General features: G+C 39.5%; 1 protein-coding gene across 13 annotated transcripts in view; it reads right to left on the reverse strand.

The window, feature by feature from the left end:
* TANC2 (tetratricopeptide repeat, ankyrin repeat and coiled-coil containing 2) overlaps positions 1–18,285 on the reverse strand; it is a 446,013-nt gene that overhangs the window by 42,102 nt on the left and 385,626 nt on the right. For all 13 annotated transcript variants that reach the window (XM_064369387.1, XM_064369386.1, XM_064369385.1 and 10 more), the window contains one exon: positions 5,982–6,090. In XM_064369387.1, coding sequence (XP_064225457.1) covers positions 5,982–6,090 — 109 coding nt within the window. The remainder of the gene's footprint in view (positions 1–5,981; positions 6,091–18,285) is intronic.

An 18,285-nucleotide genomic window follows, 5' to 3' on the forward strand; every position in this document is an offset into this window, starting at 1 on the left:
GATTTCCTTCTTCATCCTCCTTGATTATTTAAAAATGGCCACCTAATTTCTACACGGTCCATATTCTCTCTGGCCTTGAGGAGCCTGGGTTTCGTTCTGAATCTGCCTACTATTGTACCATGTAGGCACCTAGAGCTGGGTAAACAGAAAACAGTAGGAAAGGTGGGTAAGGGCAGCTTCTGATTGCTCATTATCACTTCAGAAGCTCTTTTAATTTTACAAACTCTCATTTGGCTAAGCAGTTTACATGTAAACAGAACTGAAGCAGACACATTGCTAAGTAGTTCTGATTATTGTTTTGACATATGAATTAGAATAGTTCCAGATCTGTTAGGAAGAATTCTAAATGTTACTCAGGGTTGGTGTCCAGACAAGTTAGGTTCTTGAGTGTACCTCCACTGTAGATCCTGGAAGACCAGGAAACTTAGTTCTGACTCTCCATTTGGGCCTCAGTCTCCTAATTTATAATACGTGTGGGCTGCAAGACCTTTTGAGGAACAATAAACTATATTAACTAATTCAGAGAGAAAAATCAGCATTAAGAAACACCCATAGTCTAACAGAGGAAACTTTCAGCAATGGAAGACATGTCTTATATTGTATGATTGAAGGAAAAAAAGGCAGGAAACCTGACAGTTATTCAGATCTACAGTGTGTCAAGTTTTGTGCTAGGACTTTCCTTATTTAGCTTCTCTAATGAAATCCAATCTCCACAACAGCCCTAGGAGGTAGAATTTATCACTATTTTTATATAGGAGGAAACAATCTAGAGAAGGTTAATTTGCTTAAAGCCACACAACTACTGGAGCTGGAATTAGAGGCCAAATCTGTTTTTACTCTAAAGTTCATGTTCCTTCCATTATACCAACTAAAAAAAAGGAAAAGTAATTGGCACCCGATTCAGGACCTCACTTCTGAATTCTTAGCTGAAACAGTAGCAACTACAATAGATGGAAATAGACAAAACAGCTGATTGCTGCTTTCTCCCTTTGCCTTTAATTACATACCATTTTCCATCCTTGGCCCTCTTCTCAAAAATTGTCCTTTTTAATCTCAGACAATTTCCTCTACTCCTAAGATGTTACTCTTATGAATTCAACTAAGCATTATATGCTTTTTTCCAACTATTAAATTTAAAGTAAAATTGTGTCTATGACCTGTAATAGTTATATTTCTGTTGACATATGTATGCTAACTTTAGGATAAGGGTTATCTCTGGGAAGGGAGGAGAATGAGGTTAAGGGAGAGATATAAAGGGGCTTCTACTATAATTGTTAATATATACAACATTTATATATGTAACTATTAAATGTAGGTAAGAGTCACTTACATTTTGATGACTCTTAACCCCAAATATATGTATAGCTCTTAGAGATCTTAGCCCCTCTTCTGAGCATTATATATGTTAATGAATTAAATCCTCACAACTACCACGTAAGTGCTAATATTATTCCCATTTTAAAGATTAGATTAGTGGTGGTAATCATAGCACTTTGGGAGGCCACGGAGGGAGGACTGCATAAGACTAGCAGTTCAAGACTAGCCTGGGCAACATGGTGAGACCCCCATCTCTACAAAATATAAAAATAATTAGCCAGGTGTAGTGGTATTTGCCTGTAGTCCTAGCTACTTGGGAGGCTGAGGTTGGAAGACTGTTTGAGCCCAGGAGTTCAAGGCTGCAGTGAGCTGTAATTGTGCCACTATACTCCCAGCCTGGGTGACAGAGTAAGACCTTGTCTCCAAAAAAAATAAAAAAATAAAGTTAAACAACTTGCTTAAGGTCATACAGTCAGGAAGTAAGAGAGACAGGGTTTTAAATCAGTCTGCTTTGGAGTCTCATCTCTTAACTACCATGCTTGCTATATTGCCATCAATAGTGATTTTTTTTCAAAAAGGAAAAGAAAGGAATAGTGGTTTCTCAACTAGCTGGGCTGCTCATTCGAATTACCTGGGGAGCTTCTCAAAAATACTAGTGCTCAGTCATTGCTGGTGGAAATGCAAAATGGCACAGCCACTCTGGAAAACAGTTTGGCAGTGTCTTATAGGCTAAACACAGTCTTACCATACAATCTGGTAATTGTACTACTAAGGGATTTACTCGAATGCATTGAAAATTATGTTTGCATAAAAACTGGTATCTTAGTGTTTATAGAAGCTTTATTCATAATTGCCAAAATTGGAAGCAACCAAGATGTCCTTTAATAGATGAATGGCTAAATAAAATGTAGTGAACCCATATAGTGAAATATTATTCAGCAATAAAAAGAAATGTGATATCAAGCCAAAAAAAAACACATAGGAATCTTAAATGCATATTGTTAAGTGAATGAAGCCAGTCTGAACATTCTACATGTTGTGTGAGTCCAACTATATGACATTCTGGGAAAGGCTAAACTATAGAAACAGTAAAAAGATCAGTGGTTGCCAGGGGTTGAGGAGGCTAAGAGGAGAGGAATAAATAGGTGGAGGATAAAGGAATTTTAGTGCAATCAAACTATGCTGTACGATATTTAATGGTGGATACATGACATTACCCATTTGGCAAAATCTATAGAGCTGTACAACACATAGAATGGACCCTAAGGTAAAGGATGGACTGCAGCTAATAATAATGTATCACTATTGGTTCCTCAACTGTAACATGTATCACATCAGTACAAGATGTTAATAATAGGGAAACTGTGGTTGGGGGAGTATGTGGGAACTCTGTACTTTGTGTTCAATTTTTATGTAAACCTAAAATTGGTCTAAAAAATAAAATCTATTTTAAAAATGAAGTCTAGGTTCTACTCCAGGACAATGACTCATAATCTCTGGGAGTAAGCCTCAGGAATGTGTGCGTATTTAAAAAAAAAAACTCTGCAAGAGAATCTAATGTACAGCTAGAGTTGAAAACCACCGACCTACATCTATAGAGAAATCTCAAAGACACAACGTTGAGTGAAAAAGAAAAAAGTTACAGAATCTTATAGTATTAAAAAAACGCAAAATAGTTGTATATATTGTTTATGAATATGAATCTATGTTGGAAAAGTATAAAATATAGATGAGAAGAACATGTTAGGGGTGTTAGCATGTGCTAAATCCTAACATTTAGAATAGGAGTTATCTCTAGGGGCCAGAGATAAATGGTGTTAGAGAGAAACACAAAAGTGTTATCTATTTGTTACATTTGTTTCTTAAAAATAAAAAGATTTGAAGCAAACATGGAAAAATGTTAATGTTTATTAAATCTTGTAGATAATATTTGATTATATTCAATTATCTGTGCTTTCCTATATTTCATAATACAATTAAAGAGGAATAGGAACATCTTTTCCTCTAACACAAGAAAAAAGGAAGCAAGAATTGATAATGATATAGATTGATTTGCTGGTGAGGGGAGGAAAATAGTTAAAGGAAGTCACACTTGGTAGCTCTGATCTTTTTCAGTGACTCACAAGTTAGGCTGTTTGTTGCATTAGTTGGCTTTATTAAGAGCTAGAGGAAAAAGAAATGGGAAAAGAAGCTGAGTAAGAATGGACCTTGGTAAATGAATGTCATCTAAATGGTCCAGTAAATGGACCACAAAACAGCACTGGGAACCCCACTGAGGCTGGGGTAAATACATAAGAAATAAGCCTGAAATACAGAGCTTTGGATTTGGAATGTTAGCTTGACATACACCATAGACTTTTGATTTCTTCTGGTTAGTGGAGTTGACCCTTTGTTCATGTGAAGTACAGGAGGAAAGAGCTTCAGTTTGGTTCAACTCAACAAAGATGACAGGCAGAGAAGTGTGATCCCATTACCAGACAGGATGTAGCCAAAAATAATGCATAATTAAATTCTAAGCTCATGGTTTCTTAAAGAGAATTTTATGTTCAAATAGCTTGAAAAAGTGCCTCTTCAGTGTCTGCAACTATTGCTCAGGTAAGAAATCTTTTTTTCGGCAATAAATGGTAGTGTAGTCCCTTCCTTAGAATCTAAACTTACAACACTGTTTACCAGCTGGTGATAAGCTTGCTCAAGATTTCTGAATACTTTAAGAAAACAGGGAAAGCAGGAAGAAACAAGAGCAATCTAATCTAAGGAATCTTTAGCTGTGGCTCAGGTATCTTAAGATCACGGAAAAAACTAACCTTGGGGGCTTATCCAATGAGCTTCTTTAAAGCAGGTTATTTATAAACATTGCCTTTATGAAGCTTAAACCACAGAAATTTAAAATTAACTGGAAAAAAGTACACATTGGATTGTGTGTCACTGCTGAACAGAAGTTTCAAGTGGAACTATTTATAACCATAAAGTCTATATTTGCCTTTGACCTACAGCTGGTACAGATTGAGAATTCTAGCAGTTTGGGAGAAGTTAAAGCCAATCAACAGGGAACACTCTGCATTTAAAGGATCCTGTAATCTGCAGCACCAGGAAAACCACAGTCCAAGTCTTCATTCTTCAGCTTGCAGTCACGTCATCACCATATGTTGTACACTAGAGTATTTATGGCTTGAATCACACATGGAGACAGTCTTATCTCCAGCAACCATGCTGTCTGCATCAATATGAGATAAAACTGTGCTAATGACAGAAGTGCATGTTTCAATGTAGGTTTCCATGTGTGGGATAAAATACTTGGTCAAATGAAGCTTCACGCTACTTCTCTGTGAATGTGGTATTTATTTTATGGTGCAGCAAAGGCAGGCATTAGCTTCATCTTTGCATCTGATTCTAGGCAGATGGTGATGCTAAAAGATGAATACTTAAGGTACTATCTTTCAGTTACTATCTAACAGCAGGACAGTGCTCTTAAGAGTTTATGAAATTATTAGCTACTTTTTAGTCTGCCTGAAACTGTAATGACATACCTTGCTTTATTTTAGCTCCACTCTGCTCCTACTAAGTAAGGTCATTTTTGGTATAGTGATTTGTTAGACAGGACAAGTAAGATTCAAATAAAATTTGTCACTGTGGGTTTCAATTCTGTCCATCTGATGACTAGGCTGCTCTGGATGTGTGTTTATTATATATTGGGAAGAATTTGTTAGGCTCTTGGAGTCGTCCTTGATGCCATCTTTCTCTTTTAAGATAATGGTTTCATTTTTAAACAATATCCTTTAGAGGAATCCTGATCCAGAGAACTGTTTAAGATACCCATATTTCTCTATTGTGAGGCAGGAAAAGACTTCTGAAAAGGCTGTAGGGATTGGAACTCTCAGACTGTGGGACAGAAAAATTAGGACAATAATTTCCTTCTCTGCTTTTGTGGGTTAACCCAAAACTGTTACCTGAACTACAAATTCCTTGAGATTAGGGACTGTATCTTTTTTGTTTTTGTATCCCTAGTACCTAGTTTAATGCCTCAGGAATTGACGAATAAACAAATGAATGCATACATACACAAATTAATTATATGTCCTCCTTTTGGTCCTCCATTTCAGCCTTTTGAAGGCTGAGAGAGAGAAGCTGGTGTTATAGAGTCCTTAAAGGTTTTCAAACTAATGGGAGAAAAATTGGGATATAATTTGAAGAGAGACTGGGGGAAGTAGCTCCAAGGAAGGTTAGTGTTGATTCCAGAGAGTTTGAAAATTATAGCACCAGGAATGTTATCTTCACTAAAACAATTATTAAAAAATTGAAAGATACCTCAGTGATTTTTTAGACATCGTGAAAACTGGCAACTAATTGCTAGAATATGACTGTCCTCAGGACATGATAGGTCATGTATGGAGCACATATCTGTAGGGGTATATGTGCCTTGTCAATGATTATACATACAGATTTTCTGAAAAGCCTATCAATTGGTTACAGTGGGAGACATACAATGTAGTTCTCTTCCTAAAGGCCTAGGGAGGAAAAGGCCATATGTGTTAGGAGATGAATGAACCAAGTCTCAGCAAAAAGAACTTCAGAAGGCAGGGACTTCACTGAATAGTATTTTCTTACATGTAGCGTGTAAAAGTCTGCTAGAGATGGGGGAAAAAGGTTCCAACTGCTTTAATTACCTTAAAAATGTGTGCTTTGAGGATGTGATGTCCCAGTTCAATAGTCTGCTGTCGGTTTAGTTTTCCCTCTTGGCGGGAAAACCAGAAGGCAAGTAACGTGTGACCACTCCTGCAAAAAAAGAGAGATTCATTTTATTCATCGATTGACTGATTGAGATGAAGTCTCACTCTGTAACCCAGGCTGGAGTACAGTGGCACAATCACCACTCACTGCAACCTCTACCTCCTGAGTTCGAGCGATTCTCCTGACTCAGCCTCCTGAGTAGCTGGGATTACAGGTGACTGCCACCATGTCCAGCTAATTTTTGTATTTTCGTAGAGACAGGGTTTCACCACGCTGGCCAGGCTGCTCTCGAACTCCTGACCTCAGGTGATCCACCTGCCTTGGCCTCCCAAGGTGCTGGGATTACAGGCACGAGCCGACGCACCTGGCCTGATTCATTTTAATAGAAATTTTAATGCCCCAATTCTGCTTTGGTTAGGGGACTGTTCAGGTCCAGTCATACCCCCAACAAAATAAATCATTCAACTGGTTTCTTGGGGAAGGGTACCTTCTCCTGAGCAAAGAATGGGTATTGAAAGGTTCCTAGGCAGTCCCTTATCCAAATCACATGTATAAATAGCACAAAATGTTAGTTCTAGTTGGCTTACACCCATCCCACACACAGATGGCATTACAATATTTTCATTTTATTTTCTGTCTCTGTCAGCAACTCCTATTCCACCCATGCTTAAATGTCAGTGTTCCTCAGGATCTCATTCTTGGTCCTATTCTTTCCCTGCTCTAGATTAGCTCATCCATCCTCAGAGCCTTCACCACCACCTATGTTCTGTATCTTTTTATTTAGACTTTTCTTCTCAGCTTTAGGCCAGTATATATCCAACTATTTATTGTACTTCCCCATTTGGAGGTCCTATAGTACCTCACACTCAACATGGCCCAAACTGAACTTACAACGTATTCCCCAAGTGATGTCTTCTCTGGTCAGCCTCTACCAAGCCCTTACCCTTTCCCTCCAGCTGAAGAGAATGGAGGGCTTTCTTTCTGCTGCCACCAACATAGACTGCAAATCCTTTAGTACTGTGTTTGCCATACTGTCATGTACTCTCTCCTCCACTGGACTGAGGCTCCTGATAGCATCCATTCCCCATTATCTCCTTGCTAACAGATCCCAAACCTGTTCACAAAAGAGAAAGCTCTTTTGTCTGCCTCTGGATATTGTCTCATATGCCCATGTTGTCCAGAACTGCCTCAGTCCTCTTGTAAATCATGTGCTCAGCTGGTCTGAGGACAAAGCCAACAGGAGGGCTAGGCTAAAAGAATTGCAGAAAAATAAAGCTTAAGCCCTATTAACTGCCCTAATTCTGAACTTCTTGTTATATGAGGTAATAAATTTCTTTACTGTTTATTTCAATTGGGGTTTTCTGTTTTTTTTTCCCCAGCTCAAAGCATCCTAATGATACACTTCTTTAACTAATAGTGTATGTGTGTATGTATGTGTGACATGTACGTATATTTAGGGTTGTGTATATTTCTATTTACATTCATGAAAGAAATCTGAATTACTTATATGTTCCATAGTGCCTAACACAGCCTACTGCATATGAAAATGCTCAATAAAATTTTTTAGAAGAAAAATTTGGCATTAAAGAAAGGACACTAGATCCTTTGTATTTTGAGATATGTTATCTTACTATATTTGTTATGGCCTCTAAGAACTGAAGACACTTAGAACTGTCTCTCTATGGCTGATATGGTTTGGCTGTGTCCCCACCCAAATCTCACCTTGAACTGTAACCCCCATAATCCCCATGTGTCATGGGAGGGACCTGGTGGGAACTGAATCATGGGGGCAGTTTCCCCCATGCTGTTCTCGCGATAGTGAGTGAGTTCTCATGAGATCTGACAGTTTTATGTCTGGTATTTCCTCTGCTGGCACTCATTCTCTCTCTTGCTGCCTTGTGAAGTGGTGCTTTCTACCATGATTCTAAGTTTCCTGAGGCCTCCGCAGCCATGTGAGTCAATGAAACCGCTTTTCTTTATAAATTACCCAGTCTTAGGTATTTCTTTATAGTAGTGTGAGAATGGACTAATACAGCAAATTGGTACTGCAGAGAGGAGGGTACTGCCCGAAAATGTGGAAGCAACTTTGGAACTGGCTAACAGACAGAGGTTGGAACAGCTTGGAGGGCTCAGAAGAAGACAGGAAAATGTGGGAAAGTTTGTAACTTCCTAGAGACTTTTTGAATGGCTTTGACCAAAATGTTGATGGTGATATAGACAATGAAGTCCAGGAAGAGATGGTCTTAGATAGAGATAAGGAACTTGTTGGGTACTGGAGTAAAGGTGACTCTTGCTATGCTTTAGCAAAGAGACCGGCAGCATTTTGCCCCTGCCCTAGAAATATGTGGACTTTAAACTTGAGAGAGATGATTTAGGGTATCTAGTGGAAGAAATTTCTAAGTAGCAAAACGTTCAAGAGGTGACAGAGCATTAAAGTTTGAAAAAATTGCAGCCTGACAATGCAATAGAAAAGAAAAACCCATTTTCTGGGGATAAATTCAAGCCAGCTGCAGAAATTTGCATAATTATTGAGGAGCCAAATGTTAAATCACCAAGACAATGGGGAAAATGTCTCCAGGGCATGTCGAAGGTCTTCATGGCAGCCCTTTCCATCACAGGCCTGGAGGCTTAGGAGGAAAAAGTGGCTAAGTGGGCTGGGCCCAGGGCCTTGCTGCTTTGTGCAGTCTCTGGACTTGGTACCCTCCATCCCCGCTGTGGCTAAAACGGGCCAATATACAGCTCTCATTGCTTCAGAGGGTGCAAGCCCAAAGCCTTGGCAGCTTACATGTGGTGTTGGGCCTGCGGGGGCACAGAAGTCAAGAACTGAGGTTTGGGAACATCTGTCTAGATTCCACAGGATATACGGAAATGCCTAGATGTCCAGGCAGAAGTTTGCTGCAGGGGCAGGGCCCTCATGGAAAACCTTTGCTAGGGCAGTGTGGAAGGGAAGTGTGGGGTTTGAACCCCCACACAGAGTCCCCACTGGGGCACTGCCTAGTGGAACTGCGGGAAGAGGGTTGTCATCCTCCAGACTCCAGAATGGTAGATCCACCAAGAGCTTGCACTGTGTATATGGAAAAGCTGCAGACACTCAACGACAGCCCGTGAAAGCAGCCAGGGCAGGGGGGTACTCTGCAAAGACACAGAGGCAGAGTTGACCAAGGCTGTGGGAGCTCACCTCTTGCATCAGCATGACCTAAATGTGAGACATGGAGTCAAAGGGGATCATTTTAGAACTTTAAGGTTTAATGATTATCCTATTGGATTTTGGAATTGCATGGGGCCCATAGCCCCTTTATTTTGGCCAATCTCTCCCATTTGGAATAGACGTTTACCCAATGCCTGTACCCCCACTGTATCTAGGAAATGACTAACTTGCTTTTGATTTTACAGGCTCATAGGCAGAAGAGACTTGCCTTGTCTCAGATGAGACTTTGGACTTGGACTTTTTGGTTAATGCTGGAATGAGTTAAGACTTTAGGGGACTGTTGGAAGGCATGATTGTGTTTTGAAATGTGAGGACATGGAATTTGGGAGGGGCCAGGGGCAGAATGATATGATTTGGCTCTGTGTCTCCACCCACATCTCACCTTGAATTGTAATCCCCATAATCCCCATGTGTAGTGAGAGGGACCTGGTGGGAGGTACTTGAATCATAGGGGCAGTTCCCCCCATACTGTTCTAATGACAGTGAGTTCTCATGAGAGCTGACAGTTTTATAACTGTCTGAGATTACAGGCGTCAGCCACTACGCCTGGCCTGTTTTATTTTTTCCAATAGAGATTACTTTTTTTGAATGATAGGTTATTTTAACAGAGCATATGGAAGTTAGACAACAATGAGACGCATTTATGAAGTATCTTACTCTCAAGATCTCAAAATTCTGTCCAGCTATTAATAGTAAAATTATTGTAGTCTCCCTGGTGTAAAAATTATTACTTTAAGTTACTCAACCATGGCTGTTCCTCTGTGACTAGAACTCCTGAATATAAGCCTCTGATCCACTATCTATGCTTTAGGCTGTTAATGAGAATTCATGCCTATTGGGATTAATGTAAAAAAGCTTGTGCTTGACAAGGAAGTGAATTTTCAGTTAGACACAGAATTGACTTTGCCCTGGTGTTTCCATTTTACCACCATAACTAAGAAATGCTGGTGAGATGTGTGCATTTCTCTACTCTGCATTTCAGCTGGTTGGAGATGACAGCGCCTGCTTTTGCAACAGGCACTGAGGAGAAACAGCAAACGTTACAGGTGAAGGATAAGATGAAGGTGGCAACTATAGTTCATTTCTTTTTGAATACAAGCATGCTACATTATTCCTAAAAGAATGGTTCTGATCAGTTCACGGACTCAAAGCTTGTGGTATGTAAGACACAAGGGGAAGTAACAATGGACATTTGATATTGGCTCCCATGGTGACATCTTGAGCACTGAGATTTAATTTTGCTTCTCAGTCTGCTGGGTCTTTCTACCTCCATCACTATGAAACTCACTTTTTGAAGTTGGAGCTTTCCCTCAAAAGCATACGTTTTTAAGATTTATTTTTTTAAAAAATATTGCCAGTTACTCAGGCATAAAACGTAGCAGCTATTTTCCCCTTCTCCTATACTTTCTCTCCTGAAAAGTCATAAGAATCTCATTCTTTACATTATATTCTCTACTGCTCACTCCCTGGCCATCCCAATAATCTACACTGCAGAAACCTGATCAAATTTCTGCTCAAAATTCTTTGCTAGTTTTATTTTCCCTCTGATACAAAATTTAAACTCCTTAGCATGGTATTCAAAGGCTTTCCATGATTTGTCTGTCTTTACCTCTTTACCTTATCCTTTCAATTCTAGACAGAGTAAATTAATCTGTAGGTTTCAAACATGCTTTCCCTCTGCCTGGAATTCTCTTTCCTGTTTAATCAATTTCCTGTTTAATCAATTTCTCATTCTTCAAATGCAACTCACACCATCTCCTCTGTGAAGCCTTCCCTGGTGCCCCCTGATAAACTCAGGGTTTTTTTCCTTAGGTTCCTGTCGTACCTGGTACACATCTCCATTACAGCACCCACTGCAGGACACTCTTCTATGTCGCTCTATTCCACGTATGTCCAGAAGCATGGCTTCTATCCTCAAGAGAGTCTAGGTAATAGGAGTATGTATTTGCAGAATGGATGAGTAAGTAATAACATCTTACACCAGTGTATCTTATGGTTTTCAAAATACTTTGGGCCAGATATGATGGCTCACACCTGTAATACCACCACTTTAGGAGGCCAAGGTGGGAGGACTGCTTGAGTCCAGGAGTCTAAGGCTAGCCTGGGTAACAAAGCAGGACCTACAAAAAAGTAAAAAAGTTAGCCAGTTGTGCTGGTGTGTGCCTGTAGTTCCAGTTACTTGGGAGGCTGAAACAGAAAGATCACCTAAACTTGATATGGAGGTTGTAGTGAGCTATGATCACACTGTTGCACTCCAGCCTGGGCAACACAGTGAGATCTTGTCTCAAAAAATATATTAAAAACAAAAAATGAAAAATCAAAATACTTTATTAATAATAATAATTTTTTGAGACAGAGTCTCATGCTGTTGCCTGGGCTGGAGTGCAGTGGCACGATCTCAGCTCACTGCAACCTCCACCTCCTGGGTTCAAGCAATTCTCCTGCCTCAGCCTCCCAAGTAGCTGGGATTCCAGGAATGCACCATCATGCCTGGCTAATTTTTGTATTTTTACTAGAGATGGGGTTTCACCATGTTGACCAGGCTGGTCTTGAACTCCTGACCTCAAGTGATCTGCCTGCTTCGGCCTCCCAAAGTGTTGGGATTACAGGCCTATGTCCCTGCACCCAGAGAAATACTTTAATAATTTTTAGATTCTCAAAAAGTTATTATATAATAGGTATAGCACTAAATACTACTCTTAATATTATGGTAGAGGACTGACTGAGACTAAGCAAGATTGAGGCACAGACCCCAGCTCGCATGCCTAGGAAGTAAAAAAGCGAGAATGAGAACTTCAGTGTTTCTGAAATCTAGTTCTACTGAAACCTAGTTTCATTACCACATGGACAAGGTTAGCAACTTTGTTTTTGTTTAAGAGCACAATTGTGTGAAAAAAATCCACCACTGTAAAGAACAATATACTCGTTTGTATAGTATAAACTCTGAATTATTTAATTTTAACATAATTAAGATCAGCAACCATGATTTTGACAGTTTTTGATTGGCATTTTGAGAAAGAGTAGGTAAGAAATAAAGTAGAGAGAGCTCTAGGAAGTATGACATGTTTTAAAGCGTGACTGAGCACAACTATGCTTTCCCTTTATAAGATGATGAGGCCAGACATGGTGGCTCTCACCTGCAGTCTCGGCACTTTGGGACGCTGGGGCAGGAGGACTGCTTGGGTCCAGGAGTTTGAGACCAGCCTGGGCACCAGAGCGAGACCCTATCTTTAAAAAAATTTTAAAAATTAGCTGGGCGTGGTGGCATATGCCTGTGCTCCTAGCTACTTGGGAGGCTGAGGTGGGAGGATCACTTGAGCCTGGGAGGTTGAGGCTGCAGCAAATTGTGATCATACCACTGTACTCCAGTCTTGGTGACAGAGCAAGAGCCTTTCTCCAAAAAAAAAAAAAAGGATGGTAATCATAATCAACTTTAATATGGGTTCAGATATGGTCATAAAGGCCATGGGGTGGGGGAGTGAAGACAGAAGAGAATTATTTTCACATAGCTTATATAATGATGTCATCTTGTGATTCAAAATGACTTTACAAATTTCCTTACTGGCATTCAGAGTACTGCCTCTTCATCTCTAAAAGTCAAACAGACCTATGTTTAAATCTTAGTTCTGCCACTTACATACTTTATAACTTAAGACAAAATATTTAACTTCTTTGTGAGACAGGGATAGTAGTATCTATCTCTCAGGACTGTGGTAAGAATTAAGTGAGACATCTTAAGTGCATGTATTTTGTATTTCTTTTAGCGTATGCTAAACTAAAGGAATGACCAGTAACCATAATGACTTTAAGCATATAGAAAGATGACTGTGTGTTCAAATGGAACTTTAGTCTTTAACGAGTGTAGCAGGGTGAAATGTGATATCCTGTCCTTAACCCTGACCCTTACTCTTCCACACCCTACCCTACTACCTTTGCAGCCAGAAGAGAAGTCCACAGATAAGGGAAAAATTACCAGGGTACAGATGTCATAACTTGCTAAGTCTAACTTCAGGCAGAGAGAGTAGGGTAAGGACAGAGCTAACTGGTCCCTAAGAAATAAGGTAAAAGTTGGGCTAACAGGAAGAATATAAATTTCTCATGTAGACCAGAGCTTTTCAGGAGGATAGTATACCTTATATTCAAGGTATATTTGATTTTAGATATTTTAGAAGAGAATGAACATAGGTCAATGTTGAGGGTCCTTCCCCCAACACTCTTCCTTCTCCTCTTTGCTGGATAAATATGTATGTGTGTGTTTTGACAAAAGTCAGAGAAGGTGGTATCCAGAATGGCAGAGAGCAAATCCTACTGCATTCTCATTTGTAGGCATGAGTAGTCCCTTGATACTGGAGACAAATGCTACTCACTTCTGGATAACGAGGGGTTACAAGGCAGTAAGGAACTACTGTCACTTGCTGATCCTGTACCTCAAGCGTTCAGAGCTATGGAGTCTTTTAGAGAAAAACCCTTTGTAGAGTCACACATAACTCAAGAGTAAAGTTAAAAAAAAAAAAAAAAGAAGAGAAAAACTCTTTCTAAAGCAAGAATCACTCTCCTCTATCCTCATCTAACGGTACGGAAGCTGGATAACAGTTGTTTTACACAAAACATACAACGGCATTATGTTTGTTTTTCTAATAGGTTTTCACTTAGCACCCCAGGAGATAGCTTGTCTTAAAGTTTCTATTTGTAGTACTGAAACATGCTAACAAATAAACTTGGATATTTCTAGCATAGATATTTTCTCACTGTCCTAGTCAGTTACTAATATGGAGTCACACAGTGATTAACTTATGACAAACTTCATTTACAACCTTCTAATGCTTCGGTGAAACAACACTTAGGTGCTTTGATATTCTGTGTGAGGGTCAGATGTGACACAGTGGTATAGTTACAGCCAGCTGGCAAGAAAATGCTTATAGTCTAAAGCCTGTCTTATAATTTGGGCAGAAATAATATGTGCTGCTATGATGTGTCTTTATATTATAGAGGTTAATGTGGGGATTATTCAAAGAGACCTAGTGAGATAAGAATTGTGAGGCAGAGATGGCTGCCTGCCTCTGAAGATTGTGATCCCCCTCCAAGTCAAGAGTTCTTGTTGGCAAGTGGCTCCCTTGTCAGGGACCTTGCATTCAAGTGGGGTTATGTGACTCAGTTCCGCCTAATGAAATGCAGACAGAAATAATATTCATCACTTCAGTCCGGGCCCAGAAGAATCTTCCACTGTTTTTTGTCTTCCCCCATCTGCCAGCTGATGAAACAAACAATTACTCTGGGAAGCAGTGTGTGAAAGACGGCAGAGCTTCCATTAGCCTGGATCTCTGAAAAATGGGTACAGGGCAAATCTCTTCCAAGCCATGTGGTACCTCTGGACTTCATGTGAGTGAAAAATAAATTTCTATTGTGACAAATCACGTAGGTTTTAGGGTTTACTTATTTCAGTAGTTAGCATTATCTTATAACAAGACAATTCTTTTTTGAAGGACTGGTAACAGAGGATGGATAGAGACAAAGGAAGAGTAGAAAGGAGGACTAGGGAAGTATTTATCTCAATATCAGTGAAAATGGGCAGAAACATAATATTCCCATAAATTAGACATCAAGCATACTAGTTGGGATACTTGTTATGAGGTTTATAGCAACAGTCTATGTGAGAACTGCTAAGATCTATTATATGAGAAGAAAGAGCAAGGTATATGTGGGAAAGACATTTTGGTGATACTCAAAAGCACTTGGTCTTTTTTTGTGTAGGGAAGGTGAGGATGGAGGGATAAAAGCTGAAATTAGGGCAGGTGACGTGGCTCCCACCTGTAATCTCAGCACTTTGGGAGGCAGAGGTGGGTGGATCACTTGAGGCCAGGAGTTTGAGACCAGCCCGGCCAACATGATAAAACTCTGTCTCTGCTAAAAATACAAAAATTAGCCCAGCATGGTGGTGCATGCCTGTAATCCCAGCTACTCAGGAGGCTGAGGCAGGATAATCACTTGAACCCAGGAGGCAGAGGCTGCAATGAGCTGAGATTGTGCCACCGCACTCTAGCCTGGGCAAGAGAGTGAGACCCTGTCCCAAAAGAAGCTGAAATTATTATTCCTTGCCACAAGATTGTCGAAGCACACTCCACGAGAAGAGAAAAGAAAGAGGAGTCCTTGTGTTCTGTGACAGCAATGAGGTAATGAGTCACTTTCTATCCTCATCAGCCATCCAGGATAAAAGACTGACTATCCCAAATAATTGCCACTCATTCCTAGCCAATATGAAGTAATTTTTCAGATTCACAGCTAACTGAAAGTATTCAAACTGTGGTATCATCGATAGATTCCCTACCAGAGCCCACCATAAAGGGGAAAGGGGAAAGAGGGCAATGGATATTTCTCTTGTGTTACTAGGGATCTTTGTGTTTGCAAAAGAGTGACTTGTAGGATGATCTGATAAATGGTATTTTCAGTAAGATTAATTCCTCTGAGAAATTCAGATAATGCCATCAGGTAATCATCGTTTAGGACATGCAGAAGTTAGTGTTTCTGCCACAGATCCCCATGCCTCCATCTCCCTGTCTGCCAGTGGTAAAAGGGCAAAGGTGTCTTCTGGCCAGGTTCTTAGTATTCTGTAGCTCCTGAGCCCTAGTAGAAATACCAGTGTGGCAATTAAAAAGATATGGGTTTCCAAAAGTTCAAAAAGGTTTGTTCAAAAAAGGACTTTAAGTTGCCCTTTTGATACCCAGGTTTCTAGGACTCATCACCCTTTGCCTCTCTTAGCTATGTTTAGTCTCTTACTCTTTATCTTCCATTCCCCAATGTCAACGAACATGGTCAAACTTTTTCCTTCCTTCAGTGCTAAAATTTTGGGAAGTCGAGTCTATGTTAGTGTTCTCCACTTTTTCATTTCACATGTAGTTTTTAACTTACAGAAATTGGACTTCTGCTACCAACCATTCTATGCAAAGTATTCTATCAAAAGCCATATATGGCCTTTGACCCTTTGCCTTATTGCAGTACAATGTACAGTGAGCATCCCCTCCTTGAAACTGCTTTCTCCTTTAACTTACGTGACTTTATTTTCTCTTGTTTATCTTGCTAATTCCCCTTTAAATTACTATTTGGCTCATCATCTTCTTTTAGAATTTAAATCTAACTATTCTGTTTCTGCTTCTAAACTTCTTATAAATATATATATATATATTTATTTTATATATATATATATGTATGCATGTCTGTGTGTGTGTGTGTGTGTGTGTGTATATATATATATACATATATATTTTTTTTTTTCCTGCAATAAAGAGACATCCTGCTCAGGAACTAAACTTCTTACTTTATATTCTTGGGTGATCTCATTTAGTCCTATGGCTTCTACTGTCAGCTATTTGCTGATAATGCACAAATTTATAACTGTATGTCTTGAGTCTTCTCCTTGTCTATTTTCTAAAGGCACATTCCTAAATATATTCTATGCATGTTTCCTCTGAAGCAGTTCATTATGAACATGTCCAAAATAGGAGTCATTTTCTCCCCACAAGCCTGTTCTTCCTCCTGCCTTTGCTCATGTTAGAGACCCTCCTGCATTCAGAAAGTTCTATGTTGGTTAGTAGCATCACTATTATCCATCATTCAAGATAAATCTCATTGTTTTTGATCCCTCTGTCCTTACCTTTCATATACCATATAAAAAAAGACCAAGTGCTTTTGAGTATCACCAAGACATCTCTCCCAATACACCCTGCTCTCTATTCTCATGTTATAGGTCTTACCATTTCTCACCTAGACTATTGCTATAAACCTCTTAATTAGTATCCCAACTTGCAGTCTCTGCCCTTCATTTTGACTCATCTTCCACACGCCACTTTTCAGAGCTATCTTCCTTATCATCAGAGTTATCAGATCTTTGTTTCTTCTTCCTCAAAAAGTTACAGAGGCTCCCTGCTATCTACAGAATTATAAAGTCTTAAATACGGCATTTAAGGTTTTCCTAGTGACACCTCCTATCATTCCGTCTTCCTGATCATGCATCTTATTCTCTCATCATAGCTGCTCAAAGTTCCCAAAGGCATTTCATACATTCTCACTCCTCCTCGTTTTTGTTACTGCCATCACCTTTTCCTTTCTGCCTTCAGTGCTCCTGCATTCCTTTGCTGCTTAATGGAATTCAACCCATACTTCAAGGCTCAATGTTAACTCTTCTGAAAAGTATTTCCTCTTTGTCAAGGTTCCTACAATACTTTTTGCTATGGCACTATTGTTGGTTGCTGTGTCTGACTTCCCTTTAGAGCAGAGGTGTCCAATCTTTTGGCATCCTGGGGCCACACTGGGAAAAGAACTGTCTTGAGCCACACATAAAATACACTAACATACCAGATGAGCTAAAAAAAAAAATTGCAAAAAAAAATCTCATAATGTTTTGAGAAAGTGTATGAATTTGTGTTGGGCCACATTCAAAGCTGCCTGGGGACACATGTGGCCCATGGCTCGTGGGCTAGACAAGCTTGCTTTAGATAATGGCTTTAGTTTCAGGGGGTGTCTTCAGTCACCTAAGTTTGTTAGTTCTTGGTGTAGAGGAGCAGCTCAATAAGTGTTTCATGAATGCATAAAACTGAGCAGATGGGTACAAGGAAGAGCAATGGACTTCCAGATTCACTTTCCAGTTCAGTACTCAATTTGACTTTGAATTTGCAGGTATTTCTGCTGCTGTTAGACTGTGAAATGGTGGGAATATGACTCCAATATTAAGAATAGGTTAACAATCCTGATCTTTTCCTCCCTTCTTCGTAATAGTTCTGACAACAGTTAAACTTTAGTTGTTGCTATCTTATAGTCTGGTGGTTGCTATCCATTCTCAGCAAATGATACCCACGCTTCTTTGTGAAAATTCTTTCTTCCATTTTTTGCTTATCAGTCAGTAATTGCTTCGGCATATTCTTTTCATGGCTTTCTTGTGGAAGCTGAATTCAAAATATATTTCTGGTTCCCTTGTGCTACTGTTTTATATTCAATTTACTTTCCCTTGTGAAAGTAAATTGTAAGTATGACCAAAAGCT

This window comes from Aotus nancymaae, unplaced genomic scaffold (genome assembly GCF_030222135.1).
Source record: "Aotus nancymaae isolate 86718 unplaced genomic scaffold, 86718_ANA_hifiasm-v0.15.2.pri h1tg000089l, whole genome shotgun sequence".
Lineage (NCBI taxonomy): Eukaryota > Metazoa > Chordata > Mammalia > Primates > Aotidae > Aotus > Aotus nancymaae.